This window comes from Drosophila virilis, unplaced genomic scaffold (assembly GCF_030788295.1).
Source record: "Drosophila virilis strain 15010-1051.87 unplaced genomic scaffold, Dvir_AGI_RSII-ME tig00001170, whole genome shotgun sequence".
Classification (NCBI taxonomy): domain Eukaryota; kingdom Metazoa; phylum Arthropoda; class Insecta; order Diptera; family Drosophilidae; genus Drosophila; species Drosophila virilis.
Window position 1 is genome coordinate 1074536 of NW_027212828.1, and position 24976 is coordinate 1099511.

General features: G+C 39.3%; 1 protein-coding gene across 5 annotated transcripts in view; it reads left to right on the forward strand.

Annotated features, from left to right (window-relative positions):
• Atg2 (Autophagy-related 2) overlaps positions 1–24976 on the forward strand; it is a 232937-nt gene that overhangs the window by 101915 nt on the left and 106046 nt on the right. For 4 of the 5 annotated variants that reach the window (XR_011417148.1, XM_032440820.2, XM_015168271.3 and 1 more), the window contains 2 exons: positions 834–954; positions 23772–24076. Coding sequence is in view for 4 of the 5 variants with exons in the window: in XM_032440820.2 (XP_032296711.1) it covers positions 834–954; positions 23772–24076 (426 nt within the window). In the remaining variant the exon portion in view is untranslated. Of the gene's footprint in view, positions 1–833; positions 955–23771; positions 24077–24976 lie in introns of those variants that run through there. The other variant, XM_070210844.1, reaches the window with a different exon arrangement.

Consider the following 24976-nt stretch of genomic DNA (forward strand, 5'->3'; position numbering starts at 1 on the left):
CGGACGTGGAGTTACGTTGTATAGCCGGGTGCCGTGTTTTATAGATCGGAAGAGGTTTAAGATAGGCTTCCTTCCAAACCAATGTAGAAGGCACAACCAATCAGGTAAGGTTTTACCATTTGGTGTTTAGGGTAGCACCAGACTCAAACCTTTTTTAATTTATTTGTTATTATTGCTTATTATTAAAGAAAACGAGCTCGTAGCGTGGGCTGCATTTGGTTGGAATGAAGCACAAATAATTTGAAGAAGAAGTTGTTGCTAGATAACTTATTGATGTAAGGTTTAAATATTATAAGCAAATTATTATCCAACTAGTACTACTATAACTAGAGCACAGTCGGTTGAATAGCAAACTCCCTTTCCAGGTTATCTTGTCCATTCTTTGCAAAAACTAGTTTCAATATGTTTACTACACAATATCCAATAAAACTGTTACAAAAATCGGACAAAATTAGGTTTCTGTTTACAATTTTATCGATGATAAGATCTGTTGAATAAAATCGGTAGTTATACGCTTGTTTATTCCAGGACACATCTGTAAAACGTTTTAGATCAAGCTACTTACTGTTTCATATGGTATGTCTATAGAAGCAATCGGTTGGAAACTTTGGGAATATTATCTTCGGGTTGTTAGCCGTCCTTTTTCTTGTGTATGTTTTAATATATTATCGAAATGTTTATTTTTTTAATGATCTACTACGACTTATATTTTATTGTTATTATAAAGTAATTCGGGTAACACATTTTACTATTTTATAAATATTATTAGAGCAACTTAAAAAGACAAAGCATTGGTATTAAAAGTAATATTCATTTTTTTGATTACTTTTTAGATAAAAGCGATTTCTTTTTGCCCGGAGATACTGATGAAATAAACGAGTTCTGTAAAAACTGCAAAGATTCATCTAATATGAAAATTTCGGCATTGGTTCCAAACGTTAAAATTGTTATAGAGTAAGTAAAATAAGCTGCGCATTCGCGATACACTGACAGTTACGTTTGACTTTGGTAACTTCATATGCACCTAGATATTCGCTGGCCAACTGACTTCATGCGACGAACTGCTTTTCCTTGATCCCTACCAGGTCTCCCAATCTGTAGGTGAACTCAGCTCGACGTTTTTGTCATAATTATACTTATAGATCGCCTGCAGGATGTTCTATTTCACTTAGTTATGCAGCTTTTGGCACTCGACTTTAAATTGCCTTACTAGCTCCTCGTTGAGTACCTCCAAGAGTCGACCCTTATCTTGGCTGTGCATTTTAGTTGCAAACATAACCTCAAATGGTGATGACTACAACGTGGCATGCACATGCTAATTAATCGCCTTTTTTTGACCTGCGGCGCAGACATCTACCACTCATAGACTGAATACTTTGCGATTCAAACATATCTGGCCATTGAGTTTCGCCACACCTGTTTTTGTCCAAATATTTTTGATTTTTTTTTCGTTGAGAAACTCACTGAAAGCGATGGATGTAAGCGCATCTACTCTTTCGCTGATTATGCGATTCGGTAAGCCAAACACAAGCGACCAGTCGCTTAGCGTCTTGACTTCTTAACAGCCAGTTAATTTAGTTGTGAAAAGCTATACAAACATAGAAAACCCATCCATTATTGCAAAAAGGTATTGTATTGCTGAGCTATGCGTCCATTGGACCCAAATGATCGACATGGAGTGTATGTAATAGCTTCTCCCCTATCTATGAAATACAGATAGCCCTCTTGCTTGCTCTATTGTTTACTGATAATAATACGACTGATACAGTTAGCAATCAACGTTGATTCCATGCTTTTGTTGTTTTGTTTTGGCTGTTGAACTATGACCACCATATTCCTGCAACCCTTGGATCACTGCTCGTTCTATCATTTTCGGAACAGCAAGCAACTTATTGCGAGTCCGCCTTTAAGCATTTATTCTTGCTATGGCTTTGATAAAGTCGTCATCTTTTGGCGCCCTCTTTATTTAAGCTGTTAGCTCTGTCGTCACGAACATATCAATGGAAAGCGATCAGCTTGACGCCGTACGGGCTTGAATGGCAAGGTCCCCGTATTAGTAAACTTCTATTCGTATGTCTGCTTTAGTTGTTGTCTGTTTAAACGCTACACAGTCCGTTTCCAAGCAATCGATAAAAGTCGATATCGATATCCTGTTTTTTGGGCAATTTTGCTAAATAACAGGAGCTAGAGTCACCAAACTTGACATATAGCTTCTAAAATAGAATATATATATGCATTTAATATTGGAAGAGGAGGGTTCAGATTATCCCTTAGTCGGAAGCTCCCACCTAGAACCTCTTACTTGTTTATATATAGGGTCGTCTGTGCTTGTAAAATTCAACTCTGTCTGTCCGTCCGACCGTCCGTCTGACCGCCTACCCGTATGTATGAACGCAAGGATGCTTAACAGCCGCACGACTTGGTCTCCGACTACCCCGGCAGCAGTCCACATTCTGGTGCTAAAGTGAATAGAAGACCCCGTTAACGCCCTGGTACATATAATAGATATCATCAACCCAATTCACCCGCTGTAGCTTCGGCTCGCCTGATTCTATAACAGGCGAATAAATAACGATAAGCGCAAAGTCTTAGCCTGCAGGTCCCCATCTACTGCGCGGCGAAAACAGAACAATACTGACACCAGTCCAGTTCAAATACATACTATCAATACAAACTCTCTCTTGGCGACACTTAAAAACGATGAAGACATGGAGACTGATGAATCTGAGGCCAAGCAGATATGTTCAGCCCAAGTAGAGAATTTGCCTACCACAGCGACTTCTCAGGTTGCGGCAGCCATCCCAACGCCGTCGCTCATGCCTACACCAGCTCCTCCGTGCCCGAAGAAAGGGCCAACAACAATGCCCCCACTGTGGGAAAGAAGCCACCCCCACCGTCCTAACTGACATTGATGACATCAACGGCGTGTGGATCATAATATCTAAAGTAGTGGACCTGGACAACCTGGCCATCATAAAGAAACTGGAATAGTCATAGTCATCAAAGGCTTTTACCACTCCACTCGACCTGCGGAGCCAGGGTCATACTCCTCTCTATATGGACAATCTGAGCAGCAAGTCCACCAAGAAGCCCATGAACATTCACCTCATTCACTTGAAACCGGCGGCCAGCAACATGGAGGCTCTTACCATTAGGAAGCTGTGAAAGCACGTGGTCAAGGTGGAGACTGCTCGAACAAGCCAGGATGTGCTGCAATGCCATAGATGTTAGGCGTACGGGGACACAGCCACGTTTTGTAAAAAGCAATACAAAAGCGTTAAATGCGGGCTCAATCATCGCACTGCCGATTGCTCACGGCTTGATTCAGGCTTATAAACGCACGCACTCATCTCGGTGTCTTCCAGCGACAGATGAGTGAAAGTACTCACCTTAACACCGAAATCAGCACTGGACTGAATGTAGAGGACGCCATTGAGCTGCTCAACGCTAAGACTCGCGCAGCCGAAGCCAGCCCTCTCCAGTGGCCAGGCGGCTAGGTATTGCTTGCAACGGACTGCCCGCGGATATAGCCAACCTGCCTATGATCAAGAGGCGGTGCTGTTCCAAGTTTCAGGCGTCTCAGCATCCGTGTGACAAGGCGGGGTGGCGAATAACATGGTGGGAACTTAAGAAGGCCCTTCATAGATACAAATACGCATCTTTCTCCAGATGCTTGGATAGCGTGGACTATACCCATGACTCAGGATACTCGCTCGTGCGAGCAACTAAAAACCTGAAGCGCCAACCCTGGAGAACGGGTTTCCTTTTTTTGACAGAATGGAACATACTGCCCTACAGACGAAGAGCACGCTGATAACTTCGCCAGCCACCTGGAGGAACGGTTTACACCTCTCGTTTTGGCCTCCCCAGAAGAGCTCGTTAAGACTATCCGAGCGTTGGAGACTCCGCTTCAGATGTCACTACCTATCTGCCCAATCCGTTTCTAGGAGGTAATCAACGTCGTCAAAGCCCTTTCCAAGGCTAAAGCAGCAGGCCACGGTGTAATATGCTACACGACTCTGAAGGCCCTGCCCATCTTTAACGCCATATTAAGGATGCAACACTTTCCTGCCCTGTAGTCCATGAGTCGGGCCAACGGGAATATGACCCTGAGTCGTATCGGCCGATCAGTCCCCTGCCTTCCTTGTCGAAGGTCTGGGAATGAAGATATTTGCCCGAATTGTAAGGCTTATGAATCAAAAGTCCATTCTTCCTTCCACCAATTTGGGTTCAAGGAGTGATTAAACATATTCTTAAGGCTTACGACGACAAAGACTATTGCTATGGAGCCTTTGTAGACGCTTCGACCGAGGATTAATGGGATTAATGGATTGCTCCAGAATATCAAGATGAATCTCCCCGCCCGCTCTTCCTACTTCAGCGATTTTATCTAATGAAATAAAAGTTCGCAGTCAAGGTCTGGACAGCAATCTCTCCAGTGCGCAATATAAAGGCGGGTGTCCCTCAAGGCAGCGTACTAGGTCCCTCCCTCTACAATTTGTGCACGGCAGACATCTCCACTCCGGATATTCTACATGAGTTTGCCACCCCAGGCAAACATTTGATGGCCACATTAGCTGACGACTTGGCACTCCGCGCACTGTGAGTATGAAGCCACTAAAGGCGCAGGAATACATCCACTTGCTTGAGAGCTGGACTCATAGGAACATCAAGCTCAATGCTTCGAAGAGCCAGGCGGTCAACTTGTCACTGAGTCGTAGAAGGCTTCAGCGCTCTGGATAGATGGCAGCCCCCTTAACTATGGCATAAGCGCCAAGTATCTTGGAATTGTACTAGACAAGGGGCTTTCCTTTCGGGCGCACATCCACAGCCTTCTTAAGCAGTGCCGCTTTAAGATAGCCAAGGCAAGCTGGGTATTAAACCCCGACAGCCCATTGCCACTTTCCTGCAAACGGGCAGTTTACAACGTTCCTGGTTGCGCCAACTTGGAGATACGGTATCCAGACGGATACTCCAAAACGTTGCCTTGCGCCGAGTGACCGGTGTTGATTCGTAAAAAAGGAGACTATATCAAAAAGGAGACTATAGACTGCCAAGTCGAAGCATTCGCCAACCGATACAACGAACGCTTACAGCGATCCGGTAACCGGGTAGTAAGAGTCCTCGTTGGGTGGACTCTAGTCAGGAGGCTCAAGAGGAGATCCTTTACGAACCTCCTCCAACCACAACACTGGCGTCGCCGCGATACAGCTTTACTCAAAGAAGACGACTTTGTCGTTTGTCCACGATAAGGCCTGAGGACCCAACCAGGTTTGGCGAAATAGCACCTAAGTAACCTGTGTTGTAATAAAAATGTTACTATTTTTGATTCAATACAATATACATAAAAAAAAATAATATAAAAACAACCTATAGTCACCTCCTACTACCACCACAAAGCTATAAATAAATCAAGTTAATAACCCAATTTAAGCCACAATATTAATGCAATTGACTTTTTGAGAATACACAAATATTCTATGGTATAATAAGATAAACTCTAGAAAATTTCATTAAGGTCGGTTACGCGGTTAGTTGGGAATTCGAGCCCTATCAAGGGAACTTTGTTTTCTTAAATGCATCTTTGTTACTTCAAACGAGCGCGTTGCAGGAACTACATTTGGTGTCGGAATAAGAGTGTTCAAGGTATTCTCTAGTCGGGAGCTCCCGACTTATTTCTATTTAATTTTAAGAGCAAATTGCGCAACAGTTTCCAGTACCAACTTCGTTTTCTGCATACATATATCGAGCCAAGCCGAGCTAACAATTATATCGTCCATATGACATCAGAGCTGATCAAATCTTGAACTCTACAGTTAACGAAACGAATGAATGCGGCATAATGCGTCAACAAAAAATTAAGGTGCACCGCTCATTTTCCCCTAGTTTTTTCTCTTTTTTTTTTTTGCTTATCTGTGAGGTCATAAGTCATAAGAAAATCTTGATTAATATTCGGCACTATTGGCACTGACTTGCAATCACTTCCACTTACTTTTATAGTTTTCCAAAGCTTTTAACTAATTTACACTATTCTCTTTTTTTTTTTTTAACTGCGTGTTTGCTGCTACTCTCATTTTTCAACTTAATGTTTATAGCCACTTGTAACAACTTTACAGCTTTCAAGCAGTATTTAACAGTTTCAACATTGTTTCTGAGATCGTGCTCTTGAGCCAGCCAACCTTGTTCGAACATACACCTTGAACTCTGTATTGGACACTTACCAGCCCCAAATGAAATATTTATAATAATATGTATGCTAGATTTTGAGACCTTTCCTTTTATTTGTTTAGCTGGTTCGCGGTCCACGGTTCTTATTCAAAACAAAACGGAAAAAAAACGCAGCTTTGTTTTAATTATCACCGATATATTTCGGCTGCACTTCGGTAACCGTCATAAGTTAAAGTTCAAAGACAGAGTGAACAACTCCATTATTAGGGAAGACGAAATACTAGTATCTTTTGACATGTATCCTTTTTATCAGGATACGAATGGAATTGGCACGAGAAAATAAGACAAAAATGGAAGAAATTAGAGGAACACACAACTATACCCAAACAATTATTTATAGATATAGTTAAATTATTTATTCACGAAAACAGGTGTTTAAAATATGACAATATATATACACACAATTGAAAGAAATGCCAATGGGATCACCGGTCTCTGCAGTAATAGCCATAATAATAAAAGAACTTTTGGATAACGTTACTGATAAACTGACAACGAAACCAAAACTTTTGAAAAAATATGTGGATGAACAGAAGTACAAAATTCTAAAAGATTTGAACTTGTTTCACAAACACATTAAATACACAGTGGAACTAGAAGACGGAAAACTACCATTTTTAGACCCATTGGTAAACTGAGAGGACAACTCACTCAAAATTAAGTGGTATAAAAAACCTATAGCCTCTAGACGAATACTGAACTTTAACTCTAGCCACCCAAAAAGTATGATAATAAATACAGCAGCTGTATGAGAAACATGACAAAAATATCGGACCCAAAATCCCACAAAGTAATTTAATACGAAATTAAAAAACCTTGACCATAAATAACTTACCGAAGAATGTAATTAGAACATTATTTAAAAGACAACAAATCAGAACGGAAAATCCAACAGAATCTACCAAACCATACAAATATCTAACATATTTACAACGATTATCAGAACACCTTACAAGTAACAAACAAGAAATAAACAAACAAAGACGAAAATACCAATAATGGAAAAAAGTAACGTCATGTACAAAATATCATGTGGCGGGGCTAATCACAATATTTGCAAGAGCGCATACATCGGCACAACAAAATCTAAGCATAAGAGCAAGAATATTTCAGCACAAATAAGACTTCAAATTTAGACATGAAAATAATAAGCAACCAAGTAAGAGATTCTAGTTGGGTGCTTCCGACTGGGGAATGCCCTTAACCCTCTTATTCCAACACCAAAAAATTCCTTGGCAGATTGCCGACTCTACTCAACAGATACTCCAGCAAAAAAAATACTTTTCCCGGTAGGGCTCGAAATCGCGACAGACCGCACCACTTGCTATGGCTCTACTCAGCCACAACATTATTTAAGTACTTATGATAAAAAAAGGAACTAAAATAACATTACAGAAAAAAGTCGCAATTACCATGCTGTTAGAATGCGAAGCAGACGCTCATGAATGTGTGTGTGTACATGTACATAGAATTTTGTAAAGCTGTTGCCCCATTTAATTGCGCAGTTGCATATAACTTTGGTTTTTTCTTAAGCGATCTTTATGAAATTTTCTACAGTATATTTTGTTGTACCACAGAATATTTGTGTACTTTCCAAAAATCAATTGCATGAAAATTGTAGCTAAACTTGATGGGCAATATACGTTGGGTTATTAACTTGATTTATAGATCTGCGGTGGTAACGGGGAGGTGGCGATTGGTAATAAATGAAAGATACTTGATATATTTCAAATATTCTAGAAGCAACATACCATGTTTGGTGACTCTAGCTCTTATTATTTACTCAATTTTATCAAAAAAGAAGAAGTCGATATCGATTGCTTGGAAACTGTGTAAGCTTTCGATTATCGGATTATAAACAAACCCGATCTGCGCAGGCACTAGGAGGACCCACATCTTAAATTTCAAGTCTCTAGCTCTTAAAGGTTCTGAGATTCTTGCGTTCATACATACGGACGGCCGGACGGACGGACAGACAGACGGACGGACATGGCTAGATCGACTCGGCTATTGATGCTGATCAAGAATATATGTATATTTTATGGGATCGGAGATGCTTCCTTCTGCCTGTTACATACATTTGCATTTTGCACAAATACAATATACCCTTTTTAACCATTTTTTATGGGTTTCGGGTATAACAAGTAAGTGGTTCTAATCGGGAGCTCCCGAATAGGGAATACCGTGAACCCTCTTATTCCAAAACCAAATGCAGCTCGAGCTATGCACTCGTTTGAAGTAATAAAGATAAATTAAAAAAAAAAATGTTCCCTTGGCGGGGTTGTAACTCACTAGCAGCATTATTTGCTGCCGACTCTAGTCAATAGCCACACCAGCAAAAAAATTCAAGTAAGAGGTTCTAGTTGGGAGCTCTCGACTAGGAAGTACCTTGAACCCTCTTCTTCAACATCAAATGCATATATATTTTCTATTTTAGAAGCTATATGTCAAGTTTGTTTACTGTAGCTCTTATTATTTACCAAAAATGGCCCAAAAAACAGGATATCGAAACGGAGTAAGTTATCGATTATCGAAAACAAACAAACTCGATCTGCGCAGGCACTAGGAGCACCTACATCTTAATTTTCAAGTCTCTAGCTCTTATAGGTTCTGAGATTCTTGCGTTCATACATACGGACAGATGGACAGACGGTGCTGATCAAGAATGTATATACTTTATGGGGTCGGAGATGATTCCTTCTGCCTCTTACATACATTTGGATTTTGTACAAATACAATATACCCTCATACCCATTTTTAATGGGTTCAGGGTATAAAAAAAATTGTTTCCCTGGTAGGGTTCGAGCTCGCGACAGACCACACCACTTGCCACTGCCTCTTCCCAGTAACTACGAAAATGATTAATTCTTAAAGAGAAAAAAACGAATTAAAATAGCATTACAGAAATAAGTCGCAATTACCATGCTGTTAGAATTCGAAACAGACGCGCATGAATGTGTGTGTTTACATGTATACAAAAATATTTGGAATTTGCGATTGTTGCTGCTAATACGTAAACAGTCAAAACACAAATTTTGTTGTCTATTTCTTAACCGATTTTAATGAAATTTGCTACAGTATATATTATTGTACCATGGCATATTTGTGTATTCTCAAAACGTAAATCGCATTTAAGTGGTGGCTTAAATTAGTGGGTAGTACAAGTTGGATTATTAACTTAATTTATAGCTATGATGTAGTAGCAAGGAGGCGACGATAGCTATAAAATGAAAGATATTTGATACATATGTACTATTCTAGAATAAACATATTAAGTTTGGTGACTATTAATAGCTAGATATTTACTCAATTTGCTCAAAAAACAGGATGTCGATATTGATTACTTGGAAACGCGACAAGTTATCGAATTTTGGAAACAAAGTCGATCTGCGCAGGCACTACAATTTTTAATTCTCTAGCTCTTATAGGTTCTGATATCCTTGCGTTCATACGCTGGGAGCGACCAAAAAATGACCTCGAAAATATGAAAGCGATCCAAAAGTTTTTGGTGCGGTGCTTTCATAAGGTGGCAAGCCAATGGCAATGATTTTCAAAACGCTGAAATATATCGAAATGCATTATGCCACCCATGAAAGAGAGCGGCTAGCTGTAGTGTCAGCATTGGAATAACTTTAATAATACCTACTAGGTACACGATATATACGTCTTTACTGACCACCAGACAGAACCCCAACTCCAAAGTAGGTGGAAAACATGGAGACAATGCGAATATAATTTATAATTTAAAAGCTTTCCCATCAACTTGATTCTGGTTTAAGACCATGGTTTAAGACGTTGCCGATAATATCGAACAGAGGGAGATTAGTAGCGACAGAGCATAACCGTGCACACAGAGAGTACACGAAAGCGTCAAGTATATAATGTGCGAACACTATTTCCCGAGAATGTTTAAGCTGGCCGTTGAAGTTGTTGCACACTGTAGAATTATTTATCTCAGTTATATATGCGAAAATTAATGATGTCCTCGTTAAGTTCTCACCACAGAATAGCCTGAGTTGTAGCTTTTTTAGGAGCAGCCTTTGGTGTTATAGTCAGCACTTCTGACCATGATATGGCTCCAGGTTAATAGAAAAACAGCCCATTGAAGTCACAGATCAGATTAATAAATTAAGAAACCCAGTCAACCGAATCTTGAGTGCCCCCTAAAAATAAAATAATTTATTGATATCGATCACTTATACGAAACTTTAGTAGCAAGAAACAGATCCAGATACAAAATCTCATATTATCTATCACTTTGGCAAATTTCAATGTGATTAACCTAACAATTTTAAGCCCCGAAGATTTTTATAATAACCAGTCAGGTTGCAAATGTCAGCATCAGCGACCTCATGTTGTTACTGACATAAAAGTTATATTAAACGGCGAAATTATTCATTTTGTACACTAAAGTTATGCTGCAGCAAGGGCGGGCATCTGAGTGTCACCAACTATGGCGTGCTAATCATTAACGACAGGAAATCGGACGTCATCGGCTTGGGTAGGAGAAAGTTATATGATTACGTTCCGGAAAGACCCGATTGTAAACGGGACAAGATTTGGTAATCGAAACGAACTCTCCAAGCATGCTCCCGATATAAATAATACAGAACACCGGACAGTTCTAGTCTACCCTTCTTGGCCCATTGAGCGAAGCAAATCTTAAGTACATCAAGAAGATGACAACAACTTGTAAGCCTCTGGTTATCATGACATGCCTTTCTATCGGATTGACTTTTGTCGCGGCTTTACTCTTCTTCAGGTGTAGATGCTCCCACAGGATTTGAGTATCCTTAATTATTGTGGGAGAGCAGTTAAAACCAAAAGGCCCAGCAACGATCATGCAAGCGGAGAGTGCGATTCTGGAAACAGACACTGGCCACAGCCGCAAATAAGCGACAATTGCGGTAATGCAAAATCAGCATTATGACGGCGTCGCCACTGAAGTGCTACCTTAGTGTAGCGTCTGAGTTTAGGAAAATATTCCCATGCATTCATAATATATAATACACCGAAGAGGTGTTTATATAAGATAGGACCTACAGTATCGTTTTAATTTGCTCACTTCGACATCGGACATTGACTACATTGATCCCGTTTTTATATTAATACATTGATATGTGTCACAACGTTAATACTGACTCTTTGACACAATGCCGACGAAATGTCGGACATCTATTCACTAAGGTACAGGGCACGGGTGTACGAATCAGAGAGTGGATTGTGCAGGCCCAAACATTTCAATCAGATATCAAACAAAATGAAATCCATAATCCTTACAATATATCTTTCCTTGAATTGCAGGCAATAATCCTGCCTAATCCTCATAATAACATATTTGGTCATCGGAGTGTAAGGGAATTATTTTACGCGGCGAGAGGAAAAACTACACTCCTTAAGCAGACAACTAGCAATTTGTCAGGGAGGCGAGAGCAAACAGATTTAAAAAAATGTACACTTGAAAGAAAACTGAATTAAGATATAATGGAAACAAGAATAGAACTAGAGGAAGTAGTATTATAATTATGTCAAGTTATTAGAGAAACAGAGGGAAAAAAACATCAGAGAGGTTAGCACCATTAAAACCATTTCCAGCTTAATCCACTCCGAAGATGGCTGAATATGGCAAAATAGAAGGTTTACACTTCATGTTTTCAAAATTATAAAATTCTCTCGGATTTTAAATAAATCGCTTTTTGAAATGAGTAACATAATTCTCGTGGCACTGAAAATAAAGAAGTTTGAAATGGCCGCAGATTATTATATACTCCAACCAGACCTATAAAACTTTAAAATAATTCGACTAAATATGTTTAAGTTTGATAGTTTGGGGTAAGACAGAGTGGCTTAGAAGAAGCAGTCGAATGGATTGAGTTGATTGAGGGAATTCAGAGTACTATAAAAAAATATGAGCAATATACATACAAACCGAGTCAACTAAAAATGACCAGTCGGTCCGAATAGTTGTGTTTACAAAATAAACGGGGAGGCTTGTTTTTGATTAGTGAATAAAAACTAAGAGGATTGCCACTGAACATTGCAACCTCAGAAGTAAGGTGATATGCATCCTCAGGAAAGGGGACTTGGATCGTTGACAAATTCAAGATCAAGTGTTTTATTCAAATACTCATATTGATCTAAAACAATGATGTCACCAAAGTCATTCACTTCATCAAAGGCGATGTGAGATAGAAAACCGTTGTAGTTAACCGAGAATCTTAAACCCCAGAGTCGAAATGAAGCACTTCAAGGATTAAAAAATGGGCACTTATCAACGGAACAACTGCACATGAATCTGCGCGCCATAGTTCGCATTGTGCAACCCGAAATGTTTCAAGCAGAGCCGGAAACTTCTAGCTCCATGAAGTGCGATATCAAATCTTTCGCCATTCATTATAGACCGGATTTTAGGGATTCATTTATATTAATTTTACCTTCAATCATGGGCATCTACTAATCTTGCCGAATCAATATATATTTATCAGGTCTTGATTCTCAACAGTTTTCACTTGTTTTAGTGTTAAGCCCTAGGTTAAGTCTTTTCATAGGATCTGTCTGTGCACAGGGTCAATTCAGTAAAACGCCTTTTTATTGGACCAATTTAAGAGGCACCTGAGCGGCTAACCTCAAACTTACGAAGCCCTAACAATTGTGCTCACTATTGAAGCGTGCTTAAACCCTTGACTCTTGTTTCCGATAACTGCTGACAGTGAGGACTTACTCCTACTCATTTTCTTAATTTTTATCTGTGATAATTTGCTTTTTCACGACACGTGAAGTTTGGACGCAATGGGATCGGGATTAGCTGGCACATCATTAAATCTGTTTCGAGGACATCGTTAACTTTTTCTTCTACTCGAAGACCAGTAGAATTTATTATTGAGATCAGTAACCTTGTCCAAACCCACATGACCCATTTCGCATTCTCTTCTATAGATTCGAGAACAGAAAATACTAATTTATTGCGTATTTCAGAGTGCTTTCTTTTTGTTCTTTTGACATAGTTTTAAACTATCTTATACATATAAGATATGTATTATTTTCTTATATCCTTATTTCCTTGAAATACTTTAAGATTCTCTTTAAATGTAGAAGTTGAATGTATTAATGTTGCATTTTCCTTTCTTATCTATGCTCGAGATCATGATCATAGTTCTGCAGCTCAAGAGCCCGCCTGGTAATACGTGGATTCAACTCTTTTTATATCCTTGAAAATGGTTAAAAAGGGTATAAATTATATTTGCAAATGTATGTAACAGGAAAAAAGGACACATCTACATCTCCATAAAGTATTTATATTCTTAGTTAGCAGCAGCTGTCGGGTCCTTCTAGACCTGTCCGTTTCTCTGTCCGTCTTTGAACGCGTCGATCTCTAGGTCTTCTTAGTGCCCACGCCGTACGAACTTGTTTGTAATTGATAACAAGCACCATTTCTAAGCAAATTTTAAAATTCGGATTTTTGAGCAAGTCTCATAGCTTTTAACAGCTAGAGTTACCAAATTTTACACGATACTTTCAGAATGGTACATTCATATCAAATAATTGTATAGCTACCGCCCGCATCACCCAGTCGCTATAAATCTAATAATAAATCAATTTGAACTACTCATCAATTTAGGGTAAAATCAATTGCACAATAATTCGTCAAGATAGGTAAAATATCACAAAAATGATTAAATAAAGAATTTTCATGGTATTCTGGATGGACTCTCTTAATGTAAAAGCAAATTGATTAAGGGTGCAGAAGTTAAATCGATTTGAAGATTGGTTTATATGTAGCTAACCTCTTTGCTAATTTTTTCCAATCAACTTACTCTTCAGCCTATGCTAATACTAATTCATACCCTACTACCCTACCTATTTCTTCCGCTAGTCCTATACCTCCTCCCATTATTTCATACTCCTCTCTCCTTTTAGCTTTAAACTCTTTAAAATCTTCTTTCTCTCCTGGGCCTGGCAATATTCCTAGTTGTCTATTCAAGGAGTGAACTTCTTTCCTTCTTTATCCATTGCTAAAGCTTTCTTATCAATCCCTTAAATTGTTTGTCTTTCCATCTCTTTGGAAAGGATCTTATATCATTCCCCTCCACCAGAAAGGTGGAAAGTCTGATATACAAAATTAAAGGGGCTTTGCAAAACTGACCGCTATTCCTAAGTTATTTGAAAAAATAATCACTTCGAACGTGCAGCATCAGTTGTTTCCATGTTTCAACATGGATTCGTAAAGAATCGGTCAACCACGACCAATCTGCTTGTATGGATTGGAATCCATGTTATCGTTATAGACGTGTGATAAAAGAAAATCTACAATGACCGATGATACTGTTGAAAGAGACAGTAAAGAGAACACCAGAGAGGATGAAGCTGTTAAAAGAGACAGCTCTAAATATTGGTCAAAATGCAAGCAAATGTGCACAACATACTGATGTTTGTTTTGATCATAGCGTGTGGGACATTTGATTGAGTTTAGAAAAAAAAAAGAAACCAAACAGAATGGTAAAGATTATGTTAAAATATGATTTGAGAAGATTGGTACTACTTTGTGAAATTTTAGAATGATAATTCTTTATGAATTATGGTCCTTTGTACACGAGGTCGTGTTAGAGTCAGAATGAATGTCACAATAGTGATTGGGAATTTCAAAATATTTGGCTGTTCACAATTATTGGGAATGGCAAATGAAGTTGTATATTGCGACTGTTCTAGAATCATTATTGTCGCATTGCTTAAAACTGTCAGGGCGAGGCGACAATGTCGCCGATATATATCAAATGGTATTTATATTATCTACACCATATCGTTAAAAAGTAATTAAATAAATCTTTTGAACCTATTCACAATTTTAAAGCAATTGTCTTTTTAAAAATATACGAATATTCTACTATAACACAATAATATATACTAATGAAATTTTCAAGATCGGTATGAGTATAAGGATATATTGTATTTGTGCAAAATCCAAATGTATATAACAGGCAGAAGAAACCATCTCCGACCCCATAAAGTATATATATTCTTGATCAGCACCAATAGCCGAGTCGATCTAGCCATGTCCGTCTGTCTGTCTGTCCGTCTGTCCGTATGATCTCAGAACCTATAAGAGCTAGAGACTTGAAATTTTAGATGTAGGTACTCCTATTGTCTGCGCAGATCGAGTGTGTTTCAGATAATCGATAACTTACTCAGTTTTCAACCATCGGTAAAAATCGATATCGACACTCTTGTTTTTGAGCAAATTGGGTAAATAATAAGACCTCGAGCTAGCAAACATGATATGTTGCTTCTAGAATATTATATGTATGGCAAGTATCTTTCATTTTATACCTAACGGCACCTCCCCGCTACCACCCCAGAGCTATAAATCAAGTTAATAACCCAACTTTTATTGCCAACCAATTTAAGCCACAAATGGCTTGCAATTGACTTTTTGAGAATACACAAACATTCTATGGTACAATAAGATATACTGTAGAAAATTTCATAAAGATCGGTTAAGAAAAAAACAAAGTTATATGTAACTTAAGAATTTCTGTATACATGTACACACAACCATTCATGCGCGTCTGCTTTGCATTCTAACGGCATGGTAATTGTTTTTTTCTCATTGGTACTTGGTTATCGGTGTGGCTGCTGAGTAGTGGCATAGCAAGTGGTGCGGTCTGTCGATAGTTCCGAGCCCTATCGGGGAAAGTATTTTTTCTTTGCTGGTGTGGCTATTGAGTAGAGTCGACAGCAGGTAATATGGTCAGTTGCGAGTTTGAACCATGCCAAGGGAACTGTTTTTATACCCTGAACCCATTAAAAATAGGTTTAAGGGTATTTTGTATTTGTGTGAAATTCAAATGTATGTAGCAGGCAGAAGGAAGCATCTCCGACCCCATTAAGTGTATAAATTCTTGATCAGCATCAAAAGCCCAGTCGATCTAGCCATGTCCGTCTATCTGTCCGTCAGATCGAGTTTATTTCCGATAATCGATAACTTACTCTGTTTAAAAGCAATCGATACTAATCGAAAGCGATATCCTGTTTTTGGGAAATTTTGGTAAATAATAAGAGCTAGAGTCACCAAACTTGACATATAGCTTCTAAAATAGAATATATATATATGCATTTGATGTTGGAAGGGGACGGTTCAGGGTATTCCCTAGTCGGGAGCTCCCGACTAGAAACTCTTACTTGTTTTAAATATGTATGGTGTTGAAATAAGAGGGTTCAGGGTATTCCCTAGTCTGGATTTGGGTCTTAGTTTTTCGTGTGATCGCAATCTAGATACAATTAGTTCGAGTCGAATGCCAAACATCAATTATAGCTATATAAATTCTAATGTATGCCCTTCGCGGCAAAATCAATACAATTGAAACAAAATTTAACATTTTTGAATCTTGCTGCACACAAGTAGAGAAAATTAATTATTTGCATAACGGTTTGCGTTTACACGATGAGATTTTCTTTTCTATTTACTTTTATGTTTTAATTTCGTTTCTGTTTTGTTACAAGTCCAAATCGTTCCTTAAGTTTTACGCACCTCAACAGTAAATATATTTTAAACAAGTTACCCTACAACAAATGAGCCTAATCACGTGGCGGTTGGAACCTACGCTGCTGTTTTTAAATCTGATCGGCTCAATTGATTGTCCTCTGCACTTGATCCTGTAGGACTTCGCGATGTTTATAAAGCAAGCTACGCTTCTTCGCCTTCTTAATTTAGAAAGGGAAATATGCCGCAATCCAATTTTAGGTACCCAGTATGCAACATTTATCAAAAAATATCTTCACTTGGGTCATATGTAACTTGTAAGCACCACAACCAAGCTATGCGTCGTGTTCGATGGCTCGGCAGCCACTACCTCTGGACACTCGCTGAATGATGCACTGATAGATGGTCGTACCATCCACTGACGCTGTTTTCACACTTATGCGGTCTCAAACATTTACAAGCTAAGCCTAACAGGCGACATATGTATAAAGCATCGTTGCGTATTAGTCGCAAACAACTTCTTTGAATGTTTGCTGTAGCGTTAGTCTCAGCATCAGAAGTTAAAGTGTTACAAAGTAGTCATAGTCACCTACGGCATTAAATCTCTCAGTGGGAGCTATGCACCAACTGACATTGGATGAGCAGAAAGCATTTTCTATTGGCGCTGATAATGTTAAGTGGGACTTCTACGTGGATAATACCATCTCTGGCGGTAGCGGTGCTCAAGTAGCAGTTAGGATATTGGAGGAAACGTCTAGGCTACTTGCCAAGGGCAAGTTGTGAAAATTGTGTTTTAGGGACAGACCTGTGCTGCAAAACATACTGGAAGAGGATACAAAATTGTTGCTTTAAATCGACGATAGCAGCGACATCACAAACTCGTTGGGTCTCGTTTGGAATCCATTCTCAGGCTGTTTCCATTTCTCCTCTCTCCACTGAAGTTGTCCTGAAGGCTGAAAAAATCAAGATCAATCCCGTCCACAATCGCTCGCTTTTGCGACCCATTTGGTATTATTGGTCCTGTAAAAAAAACATTTAAATTTATTATGAGGATAAATGAAGGGATAAACTGGCTGGGATGAAAGCATACCTATACATTTAATCACATTTAGGATTAACATGTGCTCTGATTTAGATTATACTCAGCAGTTGCAGTTTCCCCGTCATGGGCCAATGACCCAAGTGACTCCTACCCATTGAATCGTCGCCAGAACTTCGACACAAGGTATTACTCGGAGCTATAGTCCAACTCGATCTCTCGATTGGCTGCAATTTCAAGCTGCAGCGGGTCTTTGCTTATATTTTCAATTTTATTTATATCAAATACGTGTAGACCACGTGCGTCATGGCACATACATTTTGTCTGTGGTCAGCTCAAATGGCTCCTCTTGGTAATGACTACAAGGCAATGACGGAAGCACGGCATGTCAACTTTTCTAGCTCAATGGCCGCTCTTACGATATTCATTGACGAGTTCGGTCTACTTAGCATCGGTGGACGGCTGAAAAACTCGTCGTTGGACTTCTCAGCGCGACATTTGATTAAATTGCCCCGGCAGTATCCTGTGACGCGAGCAATCATGTTTAACTTACCTGTCTTATTGTCCTTGATTTTGCTCCAGTACTGGGTATTTGCCAATCGAAAAACAGTCTTTTTTCCAAATGCACAATCTGTTTTCGTGCCAAGCCGCGACTAACAGAGCCAGCTGATCGTCTCGATATGTCGTACCGCTTTATGATAACTAGTATTGACTACTGTGGACCATTTTTCTACAAGAGTGAAGTGAGCAACAGGCCACCAGTGAAATGCTATATCAGTCTGTTCATATGGTTCGTTACAAAGGCGATGCAAGAATCTGGTCTGGCAATGCGCCAAACATCGTAGGGACCGAGAATGAGCTGACGATTGTTCCTGAGTGACGCGTTTGTAACAGCAGTTCACGAATTTTGCCTATCCGACTCAATTGAATGGCCGTTCATTCCTCCTCGCTTTCTAAAACAGCTCATCTCCAACTAGGAATTTGGGCAGGTTGGCGCGAAGAATAATTAACGCTTCAAAAAGCATAGTTAATTAAATATAGCCAAGCCATTCTGTCTGTTTATATACGAACTAGTCTCTCGTTTTTCCCCTTAAAACTTTCCAAAGCTCAGTTTCACTGTGGCTGGCCGTACGTATGTTTGTAATGGATCGAACTCCAAAAACGATCGTTCGAAAACTTTGTTTAAGTGCAAAGATCTTCTTGTTTATTAAAATGCACCTTAAGGAGGAAAAAAGGAGTCTCCATACATATAAACAAAATTCTATCAACATCGAATTGCTATATCATAGTGGTGACATGAGAAAACTTTTTGTTTATAATGTATGTAGACAAGATTAATGTGGATTTTCAACTAGTAGAAACTTCCCTACCTTGATCTCTATGCAACAACACAAACGCAAATTCATTGTTTTCGAAAAAGAGGAGACTAGAATGTTTTGAGTTATTAATGCCTAATACATATTCATGAAATTTGGTATTGGTTGTAACAGTAAAACTTAATTTTAGGCACAGAAAATCAAATTAAACATTCAAGCAAAGTTTTCTAATATTCAATTTATATGATGATGATCATGGGAAATGGGTAAAAAAAATATGTTTCAGTTCAAATGTATGTGACATTCAGAGGGAAGCAACTCCAACCCCATAAAGTATATATTTATTTGATCAACAACAATAGCCGACTCGATCAAGCCATGCCCGTTTGTTTGTCCGTCTGTCCCTTTGTATGGACGCAAGGTCCATATAAAGAGCTTTAAGAGCAAGAAAAATGAAAAACATTTAATACTTTTCAACAAATTTCGAATGTTCAAGGAAAGATAAGTATGCTTGTTTTAATCTATTATTGAAACTGATTTAATTCTATCAAATAGCCCATGGTCATCAGAAGAGACACAAGTTCGGAAGAGATTCTACTTTCAAGCGCGTGCGCTCGCACACCCAGATTTTGAAATTTCGTGTATAACATACACGTCCACAAAAATGGACGGTAAGATAAGGGACCAACACTTTCTCTTTTTGCAGTCAGACAATTATATGCGTACGAATGTACTTGCATAACAATAAAATATGAACTAGCTGCACGTCTATTAGTCTATCAATCGTTTCCCCCATTCAAAGGCCACTTCATGCAATTTTAAGATCGAATCTCAAAGTCAATAAAAAGTCAGTCATTGACCGACTCTCACGCATATACAAATGCCCGTACCTAATACCAAAAAATAAATATATAAGAAATTGTTGTGCATATACATAACACCTATTTTGTATTTCTCTCTAAGAAAAGCAGATAGGGTGAGAAGCTCATGCACCCCCATAACGGATTTTTCTAGAAAGGTTAGCCTACACCAAACGCAGACCTGTGTAAGCGTCTGGCAATCTCAACCCATTGCCATTCACAGCGAATCGATAATTAGGCGAGAAATATCGAGTTAAGCATTAAGAGCAAAAAGCAGCAAGCCAATAAAGAAGAAGGACGGACGCTTATTCAGAATCTAAGACATAAGCAAATCTTTGTGAAGTTAACGAATTAAACTATTCTATCTTTACTTATGTTTGTATAAGCGTATCTCACTCAGTCGACCTGACCAATTCTTACAGTTCAGAAGTGGGATAGATAGATCGATGTATGTACGTAGATATGCCGTGTTCGCGTACACGCATATACAAACACATGCAGAGAAGAAACGCATAAAAGTCTGGATGAGAATTTTGCAGTGGGATATGTTCCCAAAGGTCTAAGTGACAAAGATTACTGCAAGCTGGGATAAGTTCCCTCGATCTTAGCGTCAGACTGTTTCATAAGTTGAAATACGTTTCCTGCAGCGTCGGTGTGTATAAGTACAGGTAGAAGCCCTGTATGTACGCATGTGTTGGTGAATTTCACAGGGGAATTTCACCATCGAATTTCACAACTTGAGCTAACATTGCGATTACTGTTGCGGAGAAGCAATTCACAGAAGAGTTGGCATCATTTTGTACGAGCACTTCATAGACAAAAAAAAAATTGGAAAGAGATAATAACAAATTTGGAAATATGCAAAGGATAGGAGATTTAAAAGTTGATCAGCTAAAATTCCTGTTGCGAGAGCGAGAATTGTCGACAAGTGGCACACGGGATGAATTTATTCGTCGATTAAAGGAGCATGAAGGCACAGATGAAGTTGAAATGCCACATGCCAATCGGCAAAGCCATGGAGAAAAGGGAGGATCACTTTATCAGCTACAGAATGAAATAAAAAAGTTGAGCGAAATTATGAGTCAGTTTATAAGCATGCAATGCGCTAGTGCTAGTGGACAAATGTCGAATTCGCAACCGGCTGTAAACAATTTAGTGCTAGATACAGAAAGCGAGGGGGATGATGAGTATCAACAAAGCACAGCCACACGGCAAGCTTCGGTCAAGGAAATTGCTAACACGTTGCCTGAGTAATACAATACACACGATCAGGTCTTCAGCACCGTGAACTGCAGCAGAGTATCGCAGCAATGCACTTCTCAACAATGAAGCAGATGCGAGAAACGGCTGAATCCTATTTTGCCAATCCAGGTAGACAACATGAAGTCAGAAACAGCACAGCTCTAAAGTATAGCAACGTTGAACAAAGGCCAGAGAAAGATTCAAAGACAATGAAACCAAAGGCAACACTCAAATGTTATAATTGCAACGAGTTTGGTCACTTTGCAAATCAGTGTCCAAAAGTACCGAAATGTCAGCGCTGTACTAATTGCAACAAATTCCACCCGACTAACGTCAAGTGCAATTCACCAGAAGTAAACTAAACAAATAATCGTCCAAAAACAACCGTACGTCGCTTTTATTGATACTGGTAGCCAAGTGAGTATGGTTCGCAAGTCGGTTGCTCAGTATATTAATGAGGATGCACGTGAGATGGAAACAGCCAGCTTAAAGATATCCAAAACAATCATTGATGAACCGGATTGGTTATTTGCTATACAACTTCAAGATGAAAAGATCCAAAAACTTGTAACTGATATGAAATTCGCCAAAGTAACCGAAAATGACGAGTATGTCATTGAACTAGATCGGCTCTATCGCAAATACAACAACAACTTCTTGTGGGTTGTGCCTAAGCAGCTACGGTATCAGATCCTTTATGAAAGTCATGATAAATCAGGTCATATGAGCGTTGAGAAAACAATGAGCCGTATAACAACTTTATTTTGGTTTCCACGCATGCGAAATTAAGTCAAAGGCTATATAAAGTCCTGTGTGGGATGTGCATTTTTTAGGCAACGAGGTGGTCGCAAAGAGGGACAATATCATTATGACGACATTAAGCCAATACCATTTCAACTTGTTTGTGTCGATGCATTTACCAAATTTACGATTATGCGCGCCGTTAAAAGCACAGCAACCAAGCACATCACCGATATCCCTAAAGAAGTAAGCAGCTATCTGGTGATGCCGCAAAGGATTGTCTCCGATCGAGGTACAGCCTTTACCTCAAAAGATTTTGGAAAGTTCTGTACAGACAATAATATTAAACATGTCCTTAATGCTGTTCGAACACCCAGAGCTAACGGACATGCAGAGCGCATCATATTGTCAATGTTGCTGCCTATGTCCGAATGTCCGTTGGGATGAGAAGATGCACTCCATCCAGTGGAGTATTAACACGATGGCTAACAAGTCTACTAACTGTACTCCGTTCCAGCTATTATATGGTTACGAGGTTACAAAACACTTTAGTGAAATTGAAATTGAAATCCAAAACCAAAATCCTACTATGCTGACAGATACCGAGTTACAGCAACTAAGATGCGACGCTGCCCATCGGGTCAATGATCATCGAGCTAAAGCCAAAAGACGATATGACGCAAGATACGCCAAGCAGACAGTGTATAAACCTGAAGATATTGTTTTGATCGAAAATGAGCCATGCACGGGCACGTCATCATCCCGAATGCAGAGCGAACACAAAAACATTATAAACATGTATTCTTCAAACAAAATCAAACCATAGTGTCAGTTACCGCCAGAGGAGCCCGACGAGGATGAAGACTTCGTTGATGACCAAGTAAACTCATCTCGCGAGGACGCTTTGAATGTCAGGAAAGCCGAATGTAAGCATCAGCCAATCTCAACCCATTGCCATTCACAGCGAATTGATAACTAGGCGAAGAAGTATCGAGTTAAGCATCAAGAGAAAAAAGCAGCAAGCCAATAAAGAAGGAGGACGGACGCTTATTCAGTATCTAAGACAAGCAAATCTTTGTGAAGTTTACGCATTAAACTATTCTATCTTTACTTATGTTTGTATAAACGTATCTCACTCAGTCGACCTGACCAATTGTTACACCTGTGAATGAGGTACATTTGATCCCGCGCCGCCCTCCAAGTATGGATCAACTATTGAATAAGGGCGCCCCTACCCCTCACCTTGTCAGGTCATAAGTTATGTTTATAAAAATTAATAACATAATTAAATTTGTCAGATCTTCCTCTCTAAGCTGGGTGAGTCATGACAAACTGTTATATATATAAATGTTTTTCTTGCTTTTTAATCCCTGAATGCTCTAAGAATTTCATTGATTTTATCGAAACTATATAACAGGCAGAAGAAGGAATTTTTGGTGCCATAAATATGCAGCAGAGGTTAAGGAGGTTAAGAGGTTAAGGATGATGAAGAGGATGAAGAGGCCACCCTAGTGCAATTAAAGATGGAGTTTGCTTTAAATCATTGATAGCTTGCCTGTTTTTATGAAATATATATCGATTTCATATTGTTTTTAAGTATATGGCGCGGATTATAAATAAACAGAATTTAAATGCAGGATATAGTTCCAGAAAATTCCAATTTTTCGACTCTTCTTCCGTAATCAAACAAGTGAATCTTCGAATTCTAGACTTTTACTTTTAAACTCATTTGGCTGCCAAATTTATACCCTGAAAATATCGAAAAAGTCATATAAAAATCATTAAATGTAACTGATTGTTAAGTATTCGCATTTAAAATTTTTTTCCGTCACGTAAATACGTCATTAAATTATTAAACTTTTTTTTAGATCTAAAAAACTTTATGAAATCATTTATAACCGTCTAAATGGTGACCTTTTGATGTGGGAACCACAATCTGCTACAATAAATGATGATAACAACGTGTGCTCCTTTGAATTATGTGTTAAGGAAGGAACATGCATAATTTATACAAATGTTCAAGAATTAGAAAAGACAGATCAACTATCTCTACGTGGAAAATTGCAATGGAATTTAAAAGACTTCCGAGCATTTACGGTGACTGCACTAAATAACGACAAGAATTCGGGATATTTTTGTGTTCAATTAAAAGATATTGATGTATATCACTGTGGTAAGTTTACTTATATATATTATTGATAATAATCTGTGCAAAATATAGTCGGAAAATAATTCAAGAACATTACATGACATGACATTTTTCGACCAAACTATACCTCGTGATTTTCTACAACCCCAACCCTACCGGGCCGTAGCCTCACACCGCCGACGCTAGTCTCGTACCACATGATCCAACTCTAGGTTATGGTGAACATCGGCTAGTCCAGATGTTAGAACAAATAGGGCTAGCAGAGAATAAAAGAATAGCAAGTTCCCTTCATTAATTGGTTTGGAGCCCTAGCGCTCCGTTGTACACTTTCAAGTTTCGTCGCTTGACTGCCGAGTCAAGCCGGCTCAACTACTACGCGAGCTTTCGCAACTTCGATTCGGAGCTTTCGCTCTTCGCTGCCGTATTGAAGTTGCGCTCTCGAAGGCGGTGTTAAGCAACTGATCAGCATCGCACGCTTGTCGTCGTCCTCGGACCACGTTTCACCCGTATTCTCCTGGCGGGTGGCGATGAATGCTTCCACGTACGTTGCGGGCCTAGCGGCGATGTCTCGTCCTCGTGACCGAACCACGCATCCTCTACCCCTCTTCGAGAGGTAGTGCCGGGCGTCTCGGCGCGTGTTAAGGGCACGAATGAGCGAGCCGCATCCTCCGACCCAATGCTCTTCCGCGACCATCTGGCAGATGGTAATTGGCGTTGACATTTCTTTCAACTTATCCTCCTCTGTCCTAGGGTCGAACGCACTAGATGCGGACCCGGAGTCACCTGATCGGACAGAGCGGCGGGGAATCGCGGCTCGCTACTCTGCTTCAGGAAAGCGGGACTGAATTTAGCCACACTTGTATTGACCGCTAGCAATATCTCAGGCGAAAGCTCGTCCCACGAACTCTGATAGCTCTCAATAAA